This window comes from Canis aureus, chromosome 35, assembly GCF_053574225.1.
Source record: "Canis aureus isolate CA01 chromosome 35, VMU_Caureus_v.1.0, whole genome shotgun sequence".
NCBI lineage: Eukaryota > Metazoa > Chordata > Mammalia > Carnivora > Canidae > Canis > Canis aureus.
The window spans coordinates 20038861-20060937 of NC_135645.1; the positions used below are offsets into that span (position 1 = coordinate 20038861).

A 22077-nucleotide genomic window follows, 5' to 3' on the forward strand; every position below is an offset into this window, starting at 1 on the left:
ACAGGGAGAGTAAAAGAGAGTAACTTGACCTTGAAGAAGCCTTGACAGATAGCCCTTAGCTATATAATCAAAGGCCAGCATCAACAGTGAGGAATCGTTGATAGTGTGGGCCCTTGATACCATGTGGTTAAAATATTACTTGACTTTTGTCTTCCTTCCAAAACCCCATAACCCTAGTCTAATCATGAGGAAAAAACACCAAACAAACCCAATTTTACTAAAGCCTTATACAGTGTAACTAAGTGTGGATATGAACACAAATCTATCATTCCCCCTCAGATAAAGACAGAATGGCTAAATCTTTCTCACTGTTGCTACAGTTCAAATTAAATTGTCAATTGTTGACATTGACTGCTCTTATAAAGATGAGTAATGTTAGGGGGAAAATGGGTTGATAACCAGCTTAACACTGAAAATACTAGCATTAGGAAACAGATGACTATCAAAGCATCGGTAGGTATAAAAATCAAGCCTAGATCTCCACAGAGCTAGTAACTTAGCCTTGAAAAGGGGCTGCCTACTATTTCATAACAATATTGTTTACGTTGGTGAGGCCATTTTATTAATTAGTATGATTATTATTAGTATAATTAGTATGAAATCACCAGCAGATTATGTCACATTAAAAGAAAAATCCTAAAATAAAAAAGGGTTACATACGTACAAATCAGAGTACTTGTTGCTGGCTTTTCATTGCCATTTTATCTACAAGACAATGTAGAAAATTGCAGTAGAAATACAAAACAATGTAGAAAACCTGCAGTAGCAAAGAAAAACATTTAACTTGATATCTTTTCCATATGAACGCCTGAGGAAAATACAATTGGGCTCTTTTTATTTTAAATACACATTTTTATTTTTTAAACCCTGCTTGATTTAATTAGGATGTACGAAAGTAGGGCTATGCACTGGATGCATATTTTATATGGAACAAAATGACTTCTGAGTTCTAGAATACACTATAAATCAAAGATTTAAGAAAATTTCATAATATAGAAACCAAGAGCAGTGTGCATTACTGCATTGTATGTTTCTGGTTTCCTCATAAAATGTGGACGGGGTTCTGAGGGAAATGTTTGCCTTTGATTGTTTTTACACTATGTTTCTGCTCTTCTTTTTTTCCTAGGCCTTGTCTGCAATATGTAAGAGAAACTTACCCATTTATTTTTTCCCATAATACTGCCCTTGAGGGGCCATGTGAGTGCTTCCCATCTATTAATCAGAGTAAACTGAGTTTAACAGATGTTCAATGGCAGACACCTTCTCAAACCAAATGTCTTCCTTAAGAACTGAAAAGCCTACACTTTGCACATCAAATCAACATCCTCTTTCTCTTCTCTGTTCTAGTGCACTGATAGGCAAAATTCACCAGTCACATCACCAGGATCCTCTCCCCTTGCACAGAGAAGAAAGCCACATCCAGATCCTCTCCAGATCCCACATCTGAGCCTGCCACCAGTACCTCCTCGCCTGGATCTAATTCAGAAAGGCATAGTTCGGTCTCCCTGTGGCAGTCCCACTGGTTCACCAAAGGTAAACCGATTTTACTAGAAACACAGATCAGTAAAGTGACAATTACGGATTGCTCAGATTCCTTTGAATTCCATCACTTGTATTTCTTGTGCTCTTAATTGTTTATGAAGAACTTTGATGTGTTTCTCATTTTGTTTATGCTGAGCCCACTATCCTATTTTTGCTTTATTACTGTAAAAGTTACATAATTATTCAGAGAGCGTAGGACTGTAGTGTCTCCCTGATTTGCAAAAATGCATAGAAGAGTAAATATAGTTATTCTGTAAGATAGATTTTAAAAGTCATTATATGTATTAAAATAAATTGCATGCCCTTATCGAATGATATTTTACACTCATTTTCATAGTGTCATGACAAGAAAAATGTGATGGAAGTATATTTGCATAAGGGCTTATGATGTGATAAATTATCACCCAGGTTTCAAGGTGACTCAGAAGAGGCAATTATTTGTATAGTACTTTTTATACCTGAAGGAATTAATTACAAAGAATTACAATATTTGCAGAGTAATTACATTACTCTTTAATATTAAAGACGTAATCCTAACTGTATAAATCTAATAAGCCTACAGTTTGTTTAGTTTTGTGAGGACTTTTGTTTCCAAACTTGATAAGGGTGTATTTTGCTATATTAAATATAAGACTTAAAAAGTTAATTCCATTTGGGTACTATACTTTAGAGAGTCTAAGATGAGTCAGAAGCACAATATTTTAGTATTTGATTGTTCTCCATTACAGGTAACTTGATTTTAAGATCAGATTAAGACTTTTTAGGATGACATTTAGTTAGAATTATGTAAACATTCAGCACATTCCTTTTTTCTGTAATATTTTCTAACGATAAAAGCACAAAATCATCAGATGAACCATGTAAATAAAAATAAAACCATAAAAGTCATATAGATTGAATTCAGGTGCATGTACCTTTATATTTCCATATGGGAATTAGATTCTTTTTTATATTAAGGATCCATAAGAATTCAGATAAGTTGTATAAGTAATTCTCTATTATTTGTGATTTTCCACTATTCTAGTAATAACTGGTAAAAGACAGGATCAGAGCAAATTTGCCCCTTAGTAGTAGCTTTATGTTGCAGCAGCAAATAAGAAAATGGCTTTTATTCTTTCAGAGATGTTACAAATCAAGTTGCTCTTTCAAAAAGTAAAACAACAATAACTTTGCTAGTTTCTTTTCTCTCTCCTAAATTGTAAAAGAGTGCAAATAAATTAAGAACTGCATATTATTTTCAACGAGTCAAAATCATTGTATAATTTTGATATTCTGCTACCTTTTCCTGCGTAGTCTTTATAGTCCATAACATTCAAGTTTATGTATTCATTTTCTACATAAGCTTCTTATTAATTTTTTTAACGTCATTAACTGATGATAAAAAGAAACATTAAAAGATGGCACAGGGATCTAATAAAATTCCATTATGGCTTAGAAAACAAAAGTGATAATAGACTAGCCAAGAAATCATTTTTCAGTTCATGGTGCAACTTCTAATTCATTTATTTTTCCATTGTATCTCATCAGTCTTCTCCTTGCATGGTGAGAAAACAAGATAAACCACTCCCAGCACCGCCTCCTCCCTTAAGAGATCCTCCTCCACCTCCCCCTGAGAGACCTCCCCCGATCCCACCTGACAACAGACTGAGTCGTCACTTCCATCACGTGGAAAGTGTGCCTTCTAGAGACCAGCCAATGCCTCTTGAAGCCTGGTGCCCTCGGGATGTGTTTGGAACTAATCAGTCAGTGGGTTGTCGACAATTAGGGGATGGCTCTCCAAAGCCTGGAATCACAGCAAGTTCAAATGTAAATGGAAGGCACAGTAGAATGGGCTCTGACCCTGTGCTTCTGCGAAAACACAGACGCCACGATTTGCCTTTAGAAGGAGCCAAGGTAAGGAATAAGCAAAGCAGAAGCTAAACAGTCTGCTCGAACTCTTCTGACAGGAGGTAGTATAAAAGGTTGGGCAGTGTTTTTTTGTTTTTTGTTTTGTTTTTTTGCCTGGTGTGGGCACTTCCCTGAAGGTCTTTAATTTTCTCCAAGTTATAAATAATCAGAAGCTCATTAAAACTTAAAAGAAGTCAGGAAGAAGGTTCTAAGTGATGATTTAATTTTAATGTGAAGACACCAGACAATTTGCAGGAGATTTATTTTACCTTCCCTTATTTCATCTGCCAAAACTTTTTCCTATTAATAACTTGTAGGTGGGAGAATCAGTACTGTTGTGTTTTGTTTTTTTTTTTAACTCCTCTGGTTCTGTCTAATCTGAAAAAAAGTTGACTGTAGCATATCATAAATCGATCATTGGAATTTTTGCCAACGATAGTCACCTTGCGTGTCCAGGTAAAATGAACTTCTCCCATATATAAAGGCACCACTTGCAGTTCACTCTTACAGAGTAAGCTCTTCATCCATAAAACTGAACGAGACCGTCACACGCACATGCATATACATGTGTGCGTGCTCACACATGCTCATTTGCCAAGGTTAAGTGGTAAAGAGAACTTTGTGTATTTAACTTCAGTGATTCTAGGGTAGCCAGGATATGAAGAGTCAAAATGTCTAGTTTGGCATTCACAGCAAGGGGAGGAATGGTGGGAGTTTGCCCTGACTCTGCCAGTAACTCACCTTGGTACCTTCGGTATTTTAAATATATCATCTGTTTTAAATATGAAGAACTCTAAAGGTTTCCCCCAAGGTCGTCTAGAAGGTAAGTGAAAGAAAAAGTACTAATAAAACCACTTTTATAGTGTTTTCTGAAAATGGAGTGCTTATCCTCAAATGTACATTCCCACAACCTGAAATCTGGATTGGAGGGATCTGCTGGGTTTTTTTTTTCTTTTTTCTTTTTTTCCTTTAGTTTCTATTCCGTTTCATTCATATATGGTCCTACTTGTCTTGAGAAGAGGATTGGAACAGCCTCTGATGTGAATTGACAGGTTATATCTCAGCAACATATTACAATTTATTTCTTGAATGGACTTTGGAAATACTTACAATAATTATCTTAGCCAGTTCATTGAAGACCTTTTATTTCATGGTTCTTTTACATAATATGTTGTATAGTGTAAGCACTAATACAACCTGCCCTTCTAAGCCCTAGAACACTGGTTGTTAATTTTTGTATGGAAGGTTACCATTTTTTAAATTGAAGTTACTATTTCATAACTTATAGGTATGAAATTTTATTTTGTTAATTATAGGTATGAAATATTAATAGTGACTTCAGTTGTGAAGATTCCTTCAAATGTTTTGTATGTGAACTTCTGTGTCTTGATCATTGATACATATTAATATGCCAGAGAACATTGAGGAAATTGCACAGTATCTCACTGAAAGGTGGATTTTAATCTTATTTAGTTTTGGCTAAATAAGCTTCATTAAGATTCTTTAAGGCCTAATCTCATATATTGTGTGTATTAATAATGCAGTGTTTATATTCTCAAAGTTAATTTCACATTACAACCAGATACAAAGTTTTAACCAAAATTAGACTTCTAAGATTTATGATTTCAGTCTATTTCTTCAACTTCTGTGGTGCATGATAAAAGAAGGATTTATATATAGTGAATGTAATAAATGCTGTAAGACAAACATCTCTTTTTCTCTCTCATGATCTTTATGAAGGACCTTCAATAGGCTACAAGGTACGTCATAACTTACATACAGTAGAAAAAGCCTAACTCTTCTTACTCATTTCACTGTGGGGAAACGTAAGAGGCTGGCTTCCGCTAACATCTAACAGAGGACTGGGTCCAGCTGGGATCTTGTGGCCCTCAGTTTCTGGGCTCCTGCCTTGGAGTTTTGTTTCTTACATCTTTATGGTGCTTACATCCAAACCGATTAAATTTCACATTTGTAAGTGCTTTCTATATGCAAGACCCTCGTGGTGTTCAGGATAACCGGCATCGCAATGCTCTCTCCCCTTTCAAATTTAACCAAATGTTTTAATAGCAGAGAAACCATTCAGCTCCTTCAGGCAGAAGGAAAAATGACAAGGATAAGGCAAAGCTGATAGCTGCATTTTAACCTGACTAAAAATCTTATCAGCACAGATCAACCAGGCTCTGGACTCAGAACAGAGTTTTATTTCCTGCTCTAGAATTTACTGGCTTTATGAATGTAAGCAACTTATTACGTCTTTGCCCCAACTCCACTTATTTTTACCTTTTTTTTTTTTTTTTTACAAAGAGAAAGATTTACTTATAACATAAAAAATATCTTATTCTTTTTTTTAAATTTAAATTCCAGCACAGTTAACATACAGCGTTCTATTAATTTCAGGTGGTCAGTGTAGTGATTCCACGCTTCTGTGCATCACCTGGTGCTCATCAGCACAAGTGCACGACTTAGTCCCTGTCACCTATTTTGTCCAGAGGGTGAGCAAAATACCTCCCCTCTGATTACCATCAGTTCTCTAGAATTAGTGTTTCTTGGTTTGTCTCTCTTATTTTCCTTACTTTATAAAATGGAAGAATAATAGTACCTTATCTAGGAGAATAGTTAACCTCCAAATAAATCCTCATGCTCCTCAGGCCTGGAATCAGAAGTAATAGCTAGATGTGAAGTAGCAGTGTATGTTGTAACAGCTGACATTTTCATTCAAAATCATCATCTCTTTCTCCTTGCTCTCTATTTAGCATAATTCCTAATGAGTATGTCGCAAGCACTTGGTTGGTGAGTTAGTCCAATATTTAAGCTGATGGTAGAAGCAAGAGAGTGTGGGTGCGCTGGGGTGGGGTTGGGCACGGGCAGGGAAAGGGCTTGGAAGAAGAAGACATCCACCGTATATACAAGGAGGAAAACCCATTTTTTAATATATTTTTTCAGCACTGGCCTCCAGCAAAAGGTAGAATGTCATTTTCTTGTTTGAAATAGGAATTTTTTTCCTCCTATTTTAATGAGAATGATAAGTGTTAGGGTGTATCCTCACTCTCTGTACTGTGAGGTGTGCAGTTTTTAAAACATTTCATCCTGGGAATAAAGGGGGGTGGGGCTCTAGAATGGAAGCTGATGTATCTCCCTGTAACCCTCCAGTCTCGCCAGTTGTAAGCCAATACATTCTTGTGTGAAGTAGGGACAGCACTCATTTAGACTTGTTTTCATTAGAGGTTATACTTCAAATGAACGCTTCTCTTTCCATTTTAAAGATAAGAAAACTGGAGTAAGCATGAAATGCTTAAATGAGAACTAAATGTACCTGAAGAGAAGTTCATGTAAATGAGAGACAACCCGCTTCCCTTCATCATGTGTAGTCCTCTCTCAGTTTGCCACTGCCCACCATCCCCTGGAGACATTTGCCCTTTGTATTTGCATCTTCTCTAGATAAATGGTAGGGGGGGGGGAACAAGAATAAATTAAATGCTAATCACACCTTCTGCTACCTGTAGGGAGCTGTGAGGGAAAGAGCCATTGAGTTCATTGTTGAAATGAAGTGTAAGAATTCTCTGTGACTTTCTTTGACTTCCTTTCTCTCCTCCCTCCCACCTGGCACAATCAAATTAGCTAAGGTAATACTTGACTTTTAACGGGAATCTGTAAGGTAAGCATTATTAGGCTTATTTATCATCTTTTATTGGTAAGAAATTTCTTTCCTGTACTACTATTTCCTTTGTCTGAAATTCTCGGATTCTAGCCACAGTTAGAAACCTACTCTTTCATAAATGTTTTGTTGGCTAGATATTTATTGTTGGTGGTGGTTTATTTTAATTAGTTGAGGTGAAAAGATTTGCATTAAAATGTTTTAAAGTATCTGGATACTTGAAATTTATCTACTTATATCCAGATACTAACATTGCATTGAACTGTCTCTATTCAATATTTTGGGGGTAGTGTTTGTGTGGGTTCACATATGTGGGACGGGGAAAATGGGTTGCATTTGGGATTTTGTATAAATAAGTTCTGTCTTAATTGTACTAAGATTATCACAAAAGTATGTGTTTTCCCTGTATATCAAGGGTCCCAAATACTTAAAGTATTTAATTTTAGCTTAAATTTTAGCTAATACCTGAATCATAAGAAGACATTTCAAACTTCAAGATTAGCACTAAATGCTATCTTGAGGCATGTAGAAACATATTAATCTGGGATAACCTAGAATTTATAATAAGTTACATGATAACTCAGATTAAACTTCTTCCATAAGTCTAAACTTCCCCTAATATATTCACATTTCTTCAGCCTGTTTTAGCTTTATGAGTACTTAGGATATTCAAGACACCAGGGGAAATACAAAATGAACAAAGCAAAGTCTAGTGGGAATGAAACAGGTATATGATTAGTTAACTAAGAGAATAGACATAGGAAAATCATTCAGAAAACACAATACGGGGTCCTCAAGAGGAAAAAAGAAATCTAATTGAGCTGCATTGTAAAAGAAGGAACAAAGAAAGCTATGCGTAAGAAGGTCACTGGCTACAGACACGAAAAGATTAGTAGGTGTTTCTGTAGACCTGACAGGAAGGAATAGCATGAAGGTGGGGAAAGTAGGCATAGTGAAGAAGTCAATTTTGGATGGACGGAATATGGAGAGAGAACACGTAGTGTAGATTGAAACCAATAATAGGGATCCCTGAGTGGCGCAGCGGTTTAGCGCCTGCCTTTGGCCCAGGGCGCGATCCTGGAGATCCGGGATTGAATCCCACGTCGGGCTCCCAGTGCATGGAGCCTGCTTCTCCCTCTGCCTGTGTCTCTGCCTCTCTCTCTCACTGTGTGCCTATCATAAATAAATAAAATAAAATAAAAATGAAACCAATAATAGAATTGTCCTGAATTCTACACTGTTATCTTTAGTTTGCGAGACAGGAAAAGGTTTTAAAGTTTGTTGTTGTTTGTTGGCAGAAGAGTAATAGGATCAGAATATTTCAGTTGGTACCATTTTCAATGCAATTGTGGCTGATTTGGGACAGTCAGCTGGGAAAGCAGAAAAAAAAAGATGTCTCCGCTGAATTAAAGAAGACCTGAATCTGGGGTCCCTGGGTGGCTCAGTTGATTTAAGTAACTGACTCTTGATTTTGGCTCAGGTCGTGATCTTAGCACAGGGAGCGTGGAGCCTGCTTAAGATTCTGCCTCTCTCTCTGCGCCCCCTTCCGCCTGCCTTGCCGCTCTTAAGAAGAAGAAGAAAGCCTGAGTGCATGGGGTTGCACAGTAAACTGCTTCAGTTGGTGCTATCAATCTACACATTTGAGAAACTATTTTTCTCTCCTATTTATAAACAGGCTTTTCAGATTTCCAAAGAATATAAAATATTTATTTTTAGCTCAACTTGTAACTTACTGCACTCACGCAGGTAGTAGCAGCTAAAATGATTCTAAGTCTATTGGAATGGGTGCAGGTGGGAACGTGGAATTTCGAGTGAAACGGTGTTTGCGATCTGTTTTATCATAATGTGTAATTATCATATGGCATCTAACGAGGGAGACGTGCAAAAGAGAAATTGGAATTCTAGCACAGGTCCTAGTTTTTAGATGAAACTTCAGTGCTCTAAGATCTAGATTGTGTAGCTCTGAAATGCAATCATTGATATATTTCAAATGTGTTCTTTAAACCATGTTTCTTATTTTAAGTTGATAGAGAAGGATGTGGACTTTTATTTTAAACATTCTAAAGGCTTCAGTACCATTTCAGAAATATGAGGGGAGGAAAAGAAATTGGTAGGTCATAGATGGTGCTGTAGAGCTATTCAGGTTATATTATAGCTTTTTGCCCCCACATCAGCCTACCTTTTAAATATGAATTAATAAGAGTTTAGGTAAGAGCCACACTATAAAACTCTAATGATTACTTAAAGATTTTAAAATACGCCTAATTTTTTTTGTACGTGCGTGAATATACAAAGTTATTCTCTCTCTCTCTCTCTCTTTAAATGGCTTTAATTTCAAGTTGTTGGATTAGTAACAAGCAATTGTTCAGTCCCTGTAGTGTAACTGAGAAACTGGAAATCGGAAATTCTTATTCTGAGTAATTAAACACTGGTTCTCTACAGTACCTTATGAGCAAGGTAATAGTTTTAGTTTGTGTTGTTTACACTGAAAATTTCATTTAAAATTGCCTGCACTTTGAAAGCCAGAACGGGTCTCTAGTTGCCAATAGTGTTGAAGCTCCAAGCCTTGAAAGATGAAAGGCCTTTCTGATTGTACTCATGTACTATTTTATCAAGAAGTTTAAAAATATTCTGTTAACTCCAGAGAGAGATGATTTAGAACACTTTTATTTGGGAGAATTGAAATAAGAATTGCACCAGTACTGCTTTCTTTTTCCTAGAGAGAATGGTAACTTCTCAATAAAAATTTATTGGTATTTGGGGAAACTTTACTATCTTTGTATCTAGCCAATATCTGATTTATAGAAATTAAAGTACATATTCCTTCTCAATATGTATAAGAATCATGTCGTATTATATGTTTTACCTATAACTCGGTACTCCTTTGGGTGGTAGTGAATAATCACTATGGTGCTACTGACTCCCTAAGTAAATTATATGATATTTTACTTGTCTAAATAAACTGAAATTACATATTCTTTTCAAAATTATAGTTCTTCTAAGAGCTGCTGCTGTTTTAAGGTCCTCCACAAGTTAAATTCTAAACCGACCCTTTGTCCTTTCAGGTCTTTTCCAATGGTCACCTGGGAAGCGAAGAGTACGATGTTCCTCCCCGGCTTTCACCTCCTCCTCCAGCTGCCACCCTTGTCCCTAGCATCAAGTGAGTTACTTGGAGATCATTTGTCCGTGCATAAAGATACGATAATAGTGGATGTGAAGTACACAATACAGAAAGTACAAAGTGAATAGAAACTTGAATAGAAAGTCAACAAAAATGATCCAGCCAGGTTTAGAAACTAAGGTACCAGAAATCAAGATCCTTCCTCTTCTTTGCTGGTAACCACAGCATCTATGATACTTATCTAACTCTGGGATTACATGTGGGATTACACATGGAAGAACAGGGAGAGAAAATTTACATCATCTTTGTACCCGAGAAGAGGAAAGGAGCTTTTCCCTCCAATTTACCTCTCTCCCTGAGTGGTGTCACATTTATCCCAACTATCCAGTGTGGTATCAGAAAATAACCTTTGATTCTTTCAATTTTCTCGATTCCTAAACTTATTCAGCCACTAAATCCTATTGATTGTTCTTTTGAAGTTTTTTATAATCAGCTAAATCTGCCCCATTGCCTCAGAGTTGGACAACTGAAAGAAGCTTACCCATGATATGTTATGATCTTAGAATTAGTATTAATGGATTTTAAAATGAGTTAACTGAAAAATAAGTTAACCTGGGTTGTCTCATTTGAAACACGAGGACACAAGAGACACATTGGACAGTCAGTTAAATGATATATGTACCCACGTCAAACCAGGATAAAACCAGGTCTCCTGATTCCCATTTTCCTATTCTTTATGTATTTTTTAAAGATAGATTTATTTATTTATTTGTTTGTTTGTTTGTTTGTTTATTTATTTATTTATGATAGAGAGAGAGAGAGAGAGAGAGGCAGAGACACACAGGCAGAGGGAGAAGCAGGCTCCATGCAGGGAGCCCGATGTGGGACTCGATCCAAGGACTCCAGGATCACGCCCTGGGCTGAAGGCAGGCGCTAAACCGCTGAGCCACCCAGGGATCCCCTCCTACTCTTTATATTAAATAAGACTACTGGGAGGCCTGGGTGGCTCAGCGGTTTAGCGCCTGCCTTCAGCCCAGGGCGTGATCCTGGAGTCCTTGGATCGAGTCCCACATCGGGCTCCCTGCATGGAGCCTGCTTCTCCCTCTGCCTGTGTGTCTCTGCCTCTCTCTCTCTCTCTCCCTCTCTCTCTCTGTGTCCCTCATGAATAAATAAACTCTTTATAAATCAACCAATCAGACTACCTGCCTTTTCTCCAATAGATTTTGTTTACACAGCTGAAATAATTTAAATTCTACTTTCCCCAAACCACTTTCCTACTTAAAACCTAGCATTGTTTTCTTTCTTTTTATATGCTCTTCTGCTAGCAGTAAGATCCACAGGATTTTACCCAACTAAAATATTGTTCAGTAATTCCTAATGCTTGCCCTCCAGTCTTGTCTTGATTTTTTTTTCTGTTTTATTTTTTTGAGTTTTTCAAGTTCTTCTCTCCTGTGCACCACCCTTTCAGAATCTTTATTCTAAAGGTCCATGTCTCAGGCTCTATTTCTTTATGAAAACTTCTGTGACCCTTCATTCATAATGATAGTAAGTGGTAAAACTAATTCTCATTTTTCCTACAGTTAACTTTCTACACATTTAACTATGTAGTCTGCTCCATGGTTTTCTATTTTAAAGTGCTTCTCCACATTGAAAATATTAGGGTTTGAGAACAAAACCTTTTTTATTTTCTGATTCTTCCATAACACCTTATTGTTTTGAGATGTAGTGAATATATTGAGAATACCTGGTTGCTTGGTTGATTATTGGGTAAGATCTCACCTCTAATTGAAAGTCTTAAAGCATCTTCACTTCTTCCTCTGCTGGTCCCCTAGAGACCTCTATACATATAAATACAAAAGAAGGATAAGCTAAATCCCAGCCCCCAAGAAATTTACACTCTATTTTAGAAAATAAAATTAAATTACATGGAATCACAAGAGAACATTATGCACTAAACTGTACAATTCTTACTTGTTAGTTTTACTTAGGCTTGGAGGAAAGACTGTTACAGGCTTTGTAAGTCCAAAGATGTTTATTTGAGAGGATGGAAATTCCCTAACAGAGAATAGACACAGTTCAAAAAGGGAGTGGACGAGAAAAAGCAAGAGTGTGAAATGTGACATCACTCAGGGGACAGTGGGAAACTAAGGTAATTGGAGCATTCTCCAATGGTAATTCCTGGGAACTGCCAGATAACGTAGCTGACATAAAAGTTGGAGTCAAATACACATATTCCGTATAGGAAGCTCTAAATCAGTAAGAACTATATGATATTCTAGCCTCAAATGAACTCTGGATATATGAATATGTAGTAAAACATCTAAGTTCAATTAACTCTGATAATTCAGAGAATATCAGAAAATGAAGTAAATAAAATCTTGCCAATTGGAGATTAAATTTGAGTATCGTTTATTAAATTTATATTGGCAAGTGGGATAAAAAGCAGAGGTTACAGTTTGCTTCCTATATATTTAATATTAGATACCTGTTTCTCCTACAAATTAAGAATAAATTCATAGGATAATGTATTTTATTGATATTTATCTACTACTTCAGTTTGTAAGTGCATGTGAATATATATTGTCCCCATTTACTCTTGATTTTTCCCTCAGAAACAGTGCAGTTGCTTTATTTAAACAGAGAAATACTTTAACAACATATGTTTAACAGCAAATTAGTTTTCAGTTTTACATGCTGCAAATTAACCATAATTAACAATACAAGTGTTGACTTTTAATGGCACATTTATCTCTTCAGTTTTTTATTCTGACAATATAGGTAGCAGTTGTTTGTTCTATAAAATATGGAAACTGTAGGAAAGAATTAATGAATATATAAATACAAATGTATACATGCTCCAAATATTAATGTCTAGAGTTTTAACGTTTTGACATTTTTCAGACTTTTACTTTGTAGTGCGAATTTTTACTAAATTATATTTGTCTTGAAATAAGTTGACCAAAGCTGAGTAAGTTATTCCTTGGCTAAATAGCATACATACCGCCTTTAAAGCCAAGATAAGAATTTTGGTTTGGTTAGTTTCAGAAGGTTTCCATCAGCACTCTGACGTGACCCTGGTTTGCATTTTTAAAGAATTTCCCCGGCTGTTATGTGGAAAATTGTCTTTGGACAGCAGAAGTGAAAGCAAGACCAGCAGAGAGTATAGTCATCTGCTGTGGTAGACCAGTCAGAGATCGTCAGGGCTTTGCCTGGAGTAACAGTGATGGAGCTCCTGGATCAGCTTTGGGCATATTTTGATGCAGTTGTACCCATTAATAAATTGGATATCTGTGAGGTATGAGAGTCACTGACGACCCCTACATGCATTTTTGGCTAAAGAAACTGAATTGTTGGTGCCATTTCCCAAAGTGAGGGAGACTGGAGAAGGAACAGATGTGGGAACAGGACAGAGTGATAAAATTGAGACTTAGGGATCTGCTGAGTTTGGGATGCTTATTACACACACACACACACACACACACCCCTAAATAGAAGTGTTGAGGGAACAGGTGGACATACCATCTAAGCTTTAAACTTTATATTATATTCAGGTTACTATTTCAGTAGGTACCATCTAAAGCTAATAAATTTATTTCTACATGCCCAGTGCTCAAATTTAGTAGATGGGTTACACTCTTAGACACATGAGTAGAACTCTGAAATTTTTAACAATATGGAACTTATATATTAAAGCATTACCTTGCAGTAGACTATACCATTTCCCCCTGAAATGTTAATTATAGAAAATATAGTTAGAACACTTCTATAGAGTAAAATTTTAGTAGACATTATTGGTTATTATCAAAATATCCCCATTTATATACTAAATTGCTAGGGAAAATAAACTAGAAATGTCACTTTGTGAATGTAGCATCAGCACCTGCCACCGCTCACTGAGAGTCACCAAAGAGGTCCACACTTCTAACCATCAGCATCTGTGCGTGTGAACGTGCACGTGATTGTGGTCTTTAAACAGTTGCCAGAAAGGTCTCTATATAAATCTAAGTGTGATACGATAAAAGCTAGATCAACGTGAGCGAAATGATTTGGCAAATTCATGGTAGGGGGGAAACTTTGTTTTGTTTTGCATCTAACTAGAAAGTGGATGACAGAGAAAGAAGAGGAAAAAATACTAAGCCACGAGTGATATTAATACAAATACCACACTGTAATTTAAAAAAAAATTTAAAGGAATGGAAATTTTTAACGGAAATTAATGGAAATTTTTCATTTTGTATGTGGCGCATACCGGGCTTCATTGCTTGTACTTAGTGTCAAAAGAGCCCGAAAACATGTTCCATTATCGTTCACCTGAGGATCAGTGTTGACAATATGTACTTTGATTTTACATGAATCCTCTCTATGCTCAGTGATAAGAAATTAGTATTATCTATTTAAATATAAGAAAATATGGTAGAAAACTTTTTAATGGAAGACAAAGCTGTAATTAAGGGCTACTCTATTTTCTTAATCCTAGCAAATGAATATGTTTGCTCTTTTATTAGTTTCAGAACCAGTTTTCCTCTGGTACCGTAAAATCTTTTTAAGACTTGCCAAGACATTGCACAATTTTTGTTTGTTTTACCTTGGGTCAATGAAAAGGTGCTCTATTACCCAAGATGGCAGTCTCCTATAAATAACATAAATTTAATAACATAAATTGTTATTAATAGGACATGACATGATATATAGGGGATGGTAGAGAGTAGGTCCTTCTTTTCAGTTTGTTCACTCTGATCGCTGTGGCATTCTTCTTTTGTTGTATCATGTAGAATGTTTGTGAATTTGATTTTGACCTACTGATGTGACTTAATATTTGAAACTCAAATTTAACTTATGAATTGGTGAGATTATGCAGGAAAATACAGTTTTGTTCAAATCTCCTGCAAAGCAGTTTGCCCATCCTAAAATAGGTTCTCTGGTGTTCTGTGGAGAAGCCCTAGAACCTACATGATACATTGATGAAAACAGTTGAGGGTTGCAAGTCTATAGTTTTAAACCAGACTCAACAGAAAAAGCAATTATGTGTAGAAAATGTACAAGATAAATATGAATATTATTTTTCTTTTTATTATACTATTATAATTTCTAAATTCACGTAGAATTGCAATTCCTTCTCCTCTTCTGTGGGAAAACATTCGGTAGATGGCTATAATCTGGATAGGAGGGAATGCCACTAATTCCAATAATGTTTAGTTTTCTCTGACTAAAAGCTATGATGGGAACGGTTACAACATTAATCCTAGTAGTCTGACAAACCTATTACTTATAATTTACAAAAAAAAAAAAAAACATTTATGATCACAAAAAATTAGGTAGCCTTAGAAATGTGAGCCATTTGGGTGCCTGGGTGACTGAGCTGGTTAAGTGTCTGATTTGATCTCAGCTCAGGTCATGATCTTGGCTTCCTTAGATGTGAGCCCCATATCAGGCTCTGCACTGAGCATGGAGGCTGCTTGAGACTCTCTCTCTCTCTCCTTCTCTCTCTGCCCCTCCCCTTGCTTATACTCTCTCTCTCACTCTCTCAAAGAAAAAAAAACAAAAAACAAAAAGTGAGCCATTGGATTCTATTTAAATATACAGTATAAAATGTATTCCTTATACGGTCTCTTTTTTGTCCCACAGAGGCATAATCTATCATATATTCTCCATTTCTCCATAAACCTACTGATCTATTGATAGAAAACGTGTAGGGTTAGAATGAGATTCTGTTTTCATTTTAAGTGAAGGCATCTTTCTACAAGATTCTACAAGATTCAAGCATCTCTTAGTTCCTGTTAATAAGTCTAAATTCACGTAGTAAGTTAGTTATGTCATCTTAAGTTATTTGAAAAACACTAAGAATATTCAGCGTATTTGTGAAGGATGCTTATCTACAATATCTGAAATGAGTTAAAATGAATTTTTAATCTTAAAATGAAATTTTTGCAGTGGTTAAAGCATAATTTATGCACAGTAAAATTCAGCTTTGTGAGTTCTAATGCATAGCTTTGTAATCACCACCACAATCAAGTTATAGAACAGTTCCTTCACTGCAAAAAACGCCCCCGTGCCTTATGTCAGTTTCTCCCCTCACCCCAAACCCCTGGACATTACCAATCTGAATTATGTCCATGTAGTTTTGCCTTTTCCATAAGGTCATATAAATAGAAACATGCGGTGCATAGCCCGTTGAGTCTGGCTTCTTTCTACTTAGTATAATGCTTTTGAGATTCATCTGTGTTGTCAAGTGTATCAATAATTTGTTCCTTTTTATTGCTCCAGAGTAAGCATTCCAATTTAAAACAACCTATAGGGGCAGCCTCGATGGCACAGCGGTTTAGCGCCGCCTGCAGCCTGGGATGTGATCCTGGAGACCCGGGATTGAGTCCCACATCAATGGGACTTCCTGTATGGAGCCTGCTTCTCCCTCTGCCTGTGTCTCTGCATCTCTCTCTCTCTCTCTCTCTCTCTCTGTCTCTGTCTCTGTCTCTATGAATAAATAAACAAAAATCTAAAAAAAAAAAATGTTAAAAAAAAAATCAAATAAAACATACTACGGCTTGGTTATCCATCCCTCCACTAGGGACACTTGTGTTTCCAGTTTTTGGCAATTACAAATAATGCCACTTTAAATATCATCGTAGGGGATCCCTGGGTGGCGCAGCGGTTTGGCGCCTGCCTTTGGCCCAGGGCGCGATCCTGGAGACCCGGGATCGAATCCCACATCAGGCTCCCAGTGCATGGAGCCTGCTTCTCCCTCTGCCTATGTCTCTGCCTCTCTCTCTCTCTCACTGTGTGCTTATCATAAATGAATAAAATAAAAAAAATATATATCATCGTAAAGTCTTTAACATCCAACATATATTGGAAAGATAGATTCTCAATAAAGGTATGTGTTTCCTCGGTATCTACTTGATTTCTAAAGCAGAACCCTTAAAAATTTTAGAGATCTATATTGGTTCTGAATAAGTTCCTTTAAAAAAGTCACTTAAATTTGTTTCTCCAATTTATATACAAGTCTGTGAATGCTATAATTAAATCTTATAGGAAGGCTTAATGTTAAACTTAATAATAGACCACACCAACTTTTCTTGATGTCATGAAAGAACCTTCAAAATCACTCTGATGTACTGAGGAAGTTATTTGTGGCATATATGCAATCACTTCAAATACAGCTTTATTTTATGTTACCACTTCTCAGGGCAAGGACTTCCCTGAGTTAACTATTTTCCCTGTTAGTATTGTGACAGTAATACAAGAGATATGGACTAATACATACAACAGGTTCTGAAGATCCGGTTTTAAGAAAATACATTTTTTAAAACCTTGCCTGCAGATATGATTAAACAAACATTTTTACATGTAGAAAACGAGCAAAATAATATATTTAAGATGCTTTTCTAGATTATGAAAGAATCCTAAAAAAAACATTGTTCTTTTTCCCTTAGCAGCTTGGTCACCTATTTCTCTGATAACCACTCATTTTTGTCTAAAAGCTGTGAGTGCTCCCCTGGACACACATCTGCCAGGCCTTTGTTGACTCAGGGTCTAGCTGGAAGCATTTTGCAATTCAGGACAGAAATAGATGACAGACATAGATGAGTACATAGAAAACACAATGTCCGTGAAGGAACATATACCAAATACACATAATTGAACAAATTAAAGTTGAAAGAAACCGGTTTTGTCAGGCAATGTCACAGGAGGTTCGTCTATAGACAATAAAAATGGATATTTCAACTTTGCCTTTCTTCTGGAAAAGTTGATGGACTAAAAGTGCGTTACCAGGAACTCGCTCAGTTGAAGGAAAGAAAAGCACATGGCAAGGGTGGTGTTGGAGTTATAGGTTACCTAAATAAAGCCAGTGGGATATGCAGGTCACCCCCCTCACACCAAGGATGTATAGTGCTCTAGCGGGGTGTATCTGTGAGTTTGTTATGAAATGTAAAAATCACTAAGAGCAGCATTAGAAAATATATTCTCGGTTTCTTTCAAGTGTGCACTTGCAGAAAATGGATGTATTTCTCACAAAGGCTCCAATAACTAACACACAGTGAATTTAACAAGAGGTGCAGGTGGGGGAGAAAATGACTGTGCGCCTTTGAGGGAATGTGTCCTTGTGCATTACCAGCGGATTAACTCCAGAATGACAGCCACCGTGCAGAATGCTGGGCCAACGTATGAGGCTAATGTAAAGGGGATGAAGTAATGGGTGTAAGTGGTAAGACGGTTTACTTGGCAGCTTTACCTTGGAAGCAGCCAAATGCAATCTGCTCTATTTTGTTCCTCTGATATCCTAAACATTTCTCAGAAGCCAAATCAAGGACCAAAAATTTTCTAGTGTCCATAGGTTAGGTATTTTCTCCACTGCCAAAGGTAATCATACATGATAGCTACCGAAAATTGTTAAACTTGTTATTTTACCACTTAGTTGCAAGTAAAATCGAACCTCCTTTTTGAATTAGTTTGTGAAGGGGAAGAAAATCCCACATACAATTACAAATCGCATAATTATTTATGTGCACTGAGATGTCTCTTATATTAATTGTATACTTTCTATACAACTTCTTTATCTTCTGTGTACCTTGTCTTTTTATTAAAACTATTTTTTAGAGAAGTGTAGAGTGATGAGAGGCTTTATGTTTTTTTAGATTCACAGCACAATTGAGAAGGTACAGTGGTTTCCCACATACTTCCCGCCCCCATACATGCCTTGCCTTTTCCAATACCGGCATCTTCTACCTTCATGGTACATTTGTTAAAACAGCTGAACCTGTATTGACACATAATCACCCCAAGTCCATACTGTACATTCCCATTTTTTATGATAGAAACTGCTTTTATTTTTCCTCTTCAGAACTGGACAAGATTAATTTGATATAAAAAGTTATATAATGCTGAATAAAATGCACTGGAGTGAGGGGCACCGGGGTGACGCAGTCAGTTAAACGCCCGGTTGAGCATCCAGCTCTTGGTTTTGGCTCAGGTCATGATCTCAGTCAGGATTGTGAGATTGAGCCCAGCATTATACTCCGTGCTGAGCATAGTGTCTGCTAAAGTTTCTCTCTTCCTCTCCCTCTACCCCTCCCCCTCTCCATGCATTCTCTCTCTAAAATAAATCTTAAAAAAAAAGTTTTTTAATGCACTGGAATATTATAAACTGGCTTATCTAAGTAGAATATTATATTGATAGAAGAAGTTTGCATTAAAAATACAAAGAAAAATCTGACTCTTTAGAACTTATTAAAACGCTGATAAATGGGATATCTAAGCACTTTTTTGGATTTAGATACAAATGCCACTTGAAGACATTTTTCACTTCTAGATATAATCCACTAAAATCCATTTAAGCTAATAATCTATGATTAGTAAATTTTAGCTTTAAGCCCTTATTATTCCATAAAATCTTAGATGGGCTTTACTTCTCATTTTCTTCAGAAATACCCCATCTGTTGATTTGCAGGAAGGCACAGGGGGGGAGGGGTGTGTGAATTACCCCGATGAAATTCTTTATCGTTGAAGAGAAAATATAGAATCAGCCATAACGGTTGTGGTTTCAAAGACTGCCCATTCTTGTCTCAATATGCAGTCCTTCTTTGGAAACTCTTAAATCTTTGGAAGTAATCCACAACAGGCAGATAGGTGGATGTTGTTGAACAATTGGTCAGTAAGTCTTTTCCTTTTTCTTTTATACAAGAGATATGCTTGAATTGCGTAGGAAAACAGGATTCATTATGAATGAAGGTATATTAGGGCATAGAAAGGATGTATATTGTTTCATTTGCTAATAGAACCCATTCTGGTCCTTGACTTAGGTAAATAGATGTCTGTGTTTATAAGGCTTAGAAAGGTCATGTTTGAAGTCCCTACTCTAATACCCATCAATCGGATCACCATTTTGCAATTCATGTTCTCACCAGCTCTTCTACTTCTTCTAAGGTTACACCACAGGAGGTGTCCCCCTTAGGTTATTAATAAGGTTATGAGCTTGGGCTCTGGGCATGACAGTGGACTTTCTGTCACTGTGCTTTCATCTCACTCTAAACTGTCATCTGAATTCAGAGATAGCTCAAACAAACAAGGATTCAAAAATCCGCATTGAAAAAAGTCTTCAAAGACAGGTAAAAAAATATGCTTTTGAAAAGTCTTAAGAGAGACATTTCTTTAGTCTTTGAACTTTCTAAGGATTCAGATACATAGTTGAAACTTGAAAACTTGAACGTTTTTCACAATGTCTTCTTGTTATGGGCGCAGAGAAAAGCCCTTAAAATTTTTCTCATTCTAGCTAGTGAGAAGAAATCTAGATGAAGTTATTTCAGGCTTTATGGCACATATACCAAAGGACTCTTGCTCCCTCTACAGAAGGTGCTTCAATATTGCAGTCACAAAGATTTTTTTTTTTTAATATTTTTAATGAAACAGAGGTTCACAATGATTAACAAAAGCTTCCGATTTATATATTAGCAACAATGTCTTGCAAACTGGTTGGATCTCCTAAAGTTAGGGTAGGTTTGTGTGTTTCTTGCATAAGCAAGGGTCGGATTTAACTCCATTAGCAACAACTGTGGAAAAACAGTAGGTTTTGTTTCCTTGTTTGGCTTTGTTTTGTTTATTTATTCTCATAGATGGGTAAAATGCCTGAAAATTTCTTTTGATATTAGGTAATTGTTGTACTCATTTTTGTTCTTTTTTATTTAGCCAGGGAATTGAAGCCATAAAAATAATGTACTGTACCTCAAAGACTTAATAAGTTCTCTTATTATCTACTTCTAATTGTTCCAGTCATTTTTAGTTCTTAGTAGTAGTTGGGGCAAAAAATTAACAATTTGAATTGTACTTGAACTTCACAGGAGAAAGAATTCATTTAATTGAATTTTTTTTCAGCTATAGGTAATATTCACAAGAGACAGAAAGTTTGACCTTTCTATAAAGACTTCACTAATACATAAAACTACAATGCGTATATATTTATTATCTTAATTTACCCACTTAAGTTAAATTGGAACAAAATGGTAATATTTTAATGACTTTGGTTTGGATAATTTTATACATCTTTTTAAACTTTAAGACCTTTTTAATCTGACAGGATACTAGTTTTTCATACTGTGCCATTTAAAGTTATAAGTATGAAAATTCTTTTATTTCATCACTAGAGTCTTAACAAAAGATTGAAAATCCTTTTCATTTGTATTTAGTATAAGAATAGCCCTTCTGATGTTACCCTGTAATGGAAAAATGAACACAAGTGACAAAGTAGTTCCTTTGATTTAAGTCTATCACACCCGACTCCATGTTCTGAATTGTTATGCTTAAACTAGACTGGATTTTCTTCCCTCTCTGGTAGGTGTACTGGCCCGTTAGCAAATCCCCTTTCAGAGAAAACCAGAGACCCAGTCGAGGAAGATGATGATGAATACAAGATTCCTTCATCCCATCCTGTTTCCCTGAATTCACAACCATCTCATTGCCATAACGTAAAACCTCCTCTTAGGTAAGCATACGGGCAGCATTTATCACCTCACATCTCACAGCATAAACATTATCATGTGTGGTTTTTGTTTTTAAGCATCTGAATCACATGTATTTAATTAAAAATCCTTCCTGTTCAAAGCCTTCTCTTCCTATATACCATTTTCTGCATTATTTTCAGGGAAAACTAAAAGATGCAGATTTCTCATTAATCAGGAAGTCATTTAATTAAATAAATTGACGAGTAAATCTAATGGACCATTTTGTTGGCCCTTTCCCCACTTAGAACAAATTATAGTCTGATAAAACTTTGCTGTACATTATGTATTGCGGTGATTCATGAATTTTCAGTACACTAGTTTCAATGCATTTTATCAGTTCTAAGCACCTATCTCAGAAGAAAAATCAGTGCTCAGAAACA

The 22077-nt window shown here is 36.1% G+C and overlaps 1 protein-coding gene across 15 annotated transcripts in view; it reads left to right on the forward strand.

Moving 5' to 3' along the window:
• CBLB (Cbl proto-oncogene B) overlaps positions 1-22077 on the forward strand; it is a 410036-nt gene that overhangs the window by 349379 nt on the left and 38580 nt on the right. For all 15 annotated transcript variants that reach the window (XR_013372351.1, XM_077884048.1, XM_077884049.1 and 12 more), the window contains 4 exons: positions 1348-1533; positions 3070-3435; positions 10150-10244; positions 21532-21678. Coding sequence is in view for 14 of the 15 variants with exons in the window: in XM_077884048.1 (XP_077740174.1) it covers positions 1348-1533; positions 3070-3435; positions 10150-10244; positions 21532-21678 (794 nt within the window). In the remaining variant the exon portion in view is untranslated. The remainder of the gene's footprint in view (positions 1-1347; positions 1534-3069; positions 3436-10149; positions 10245-21531; positions 21679-22077) is intronic.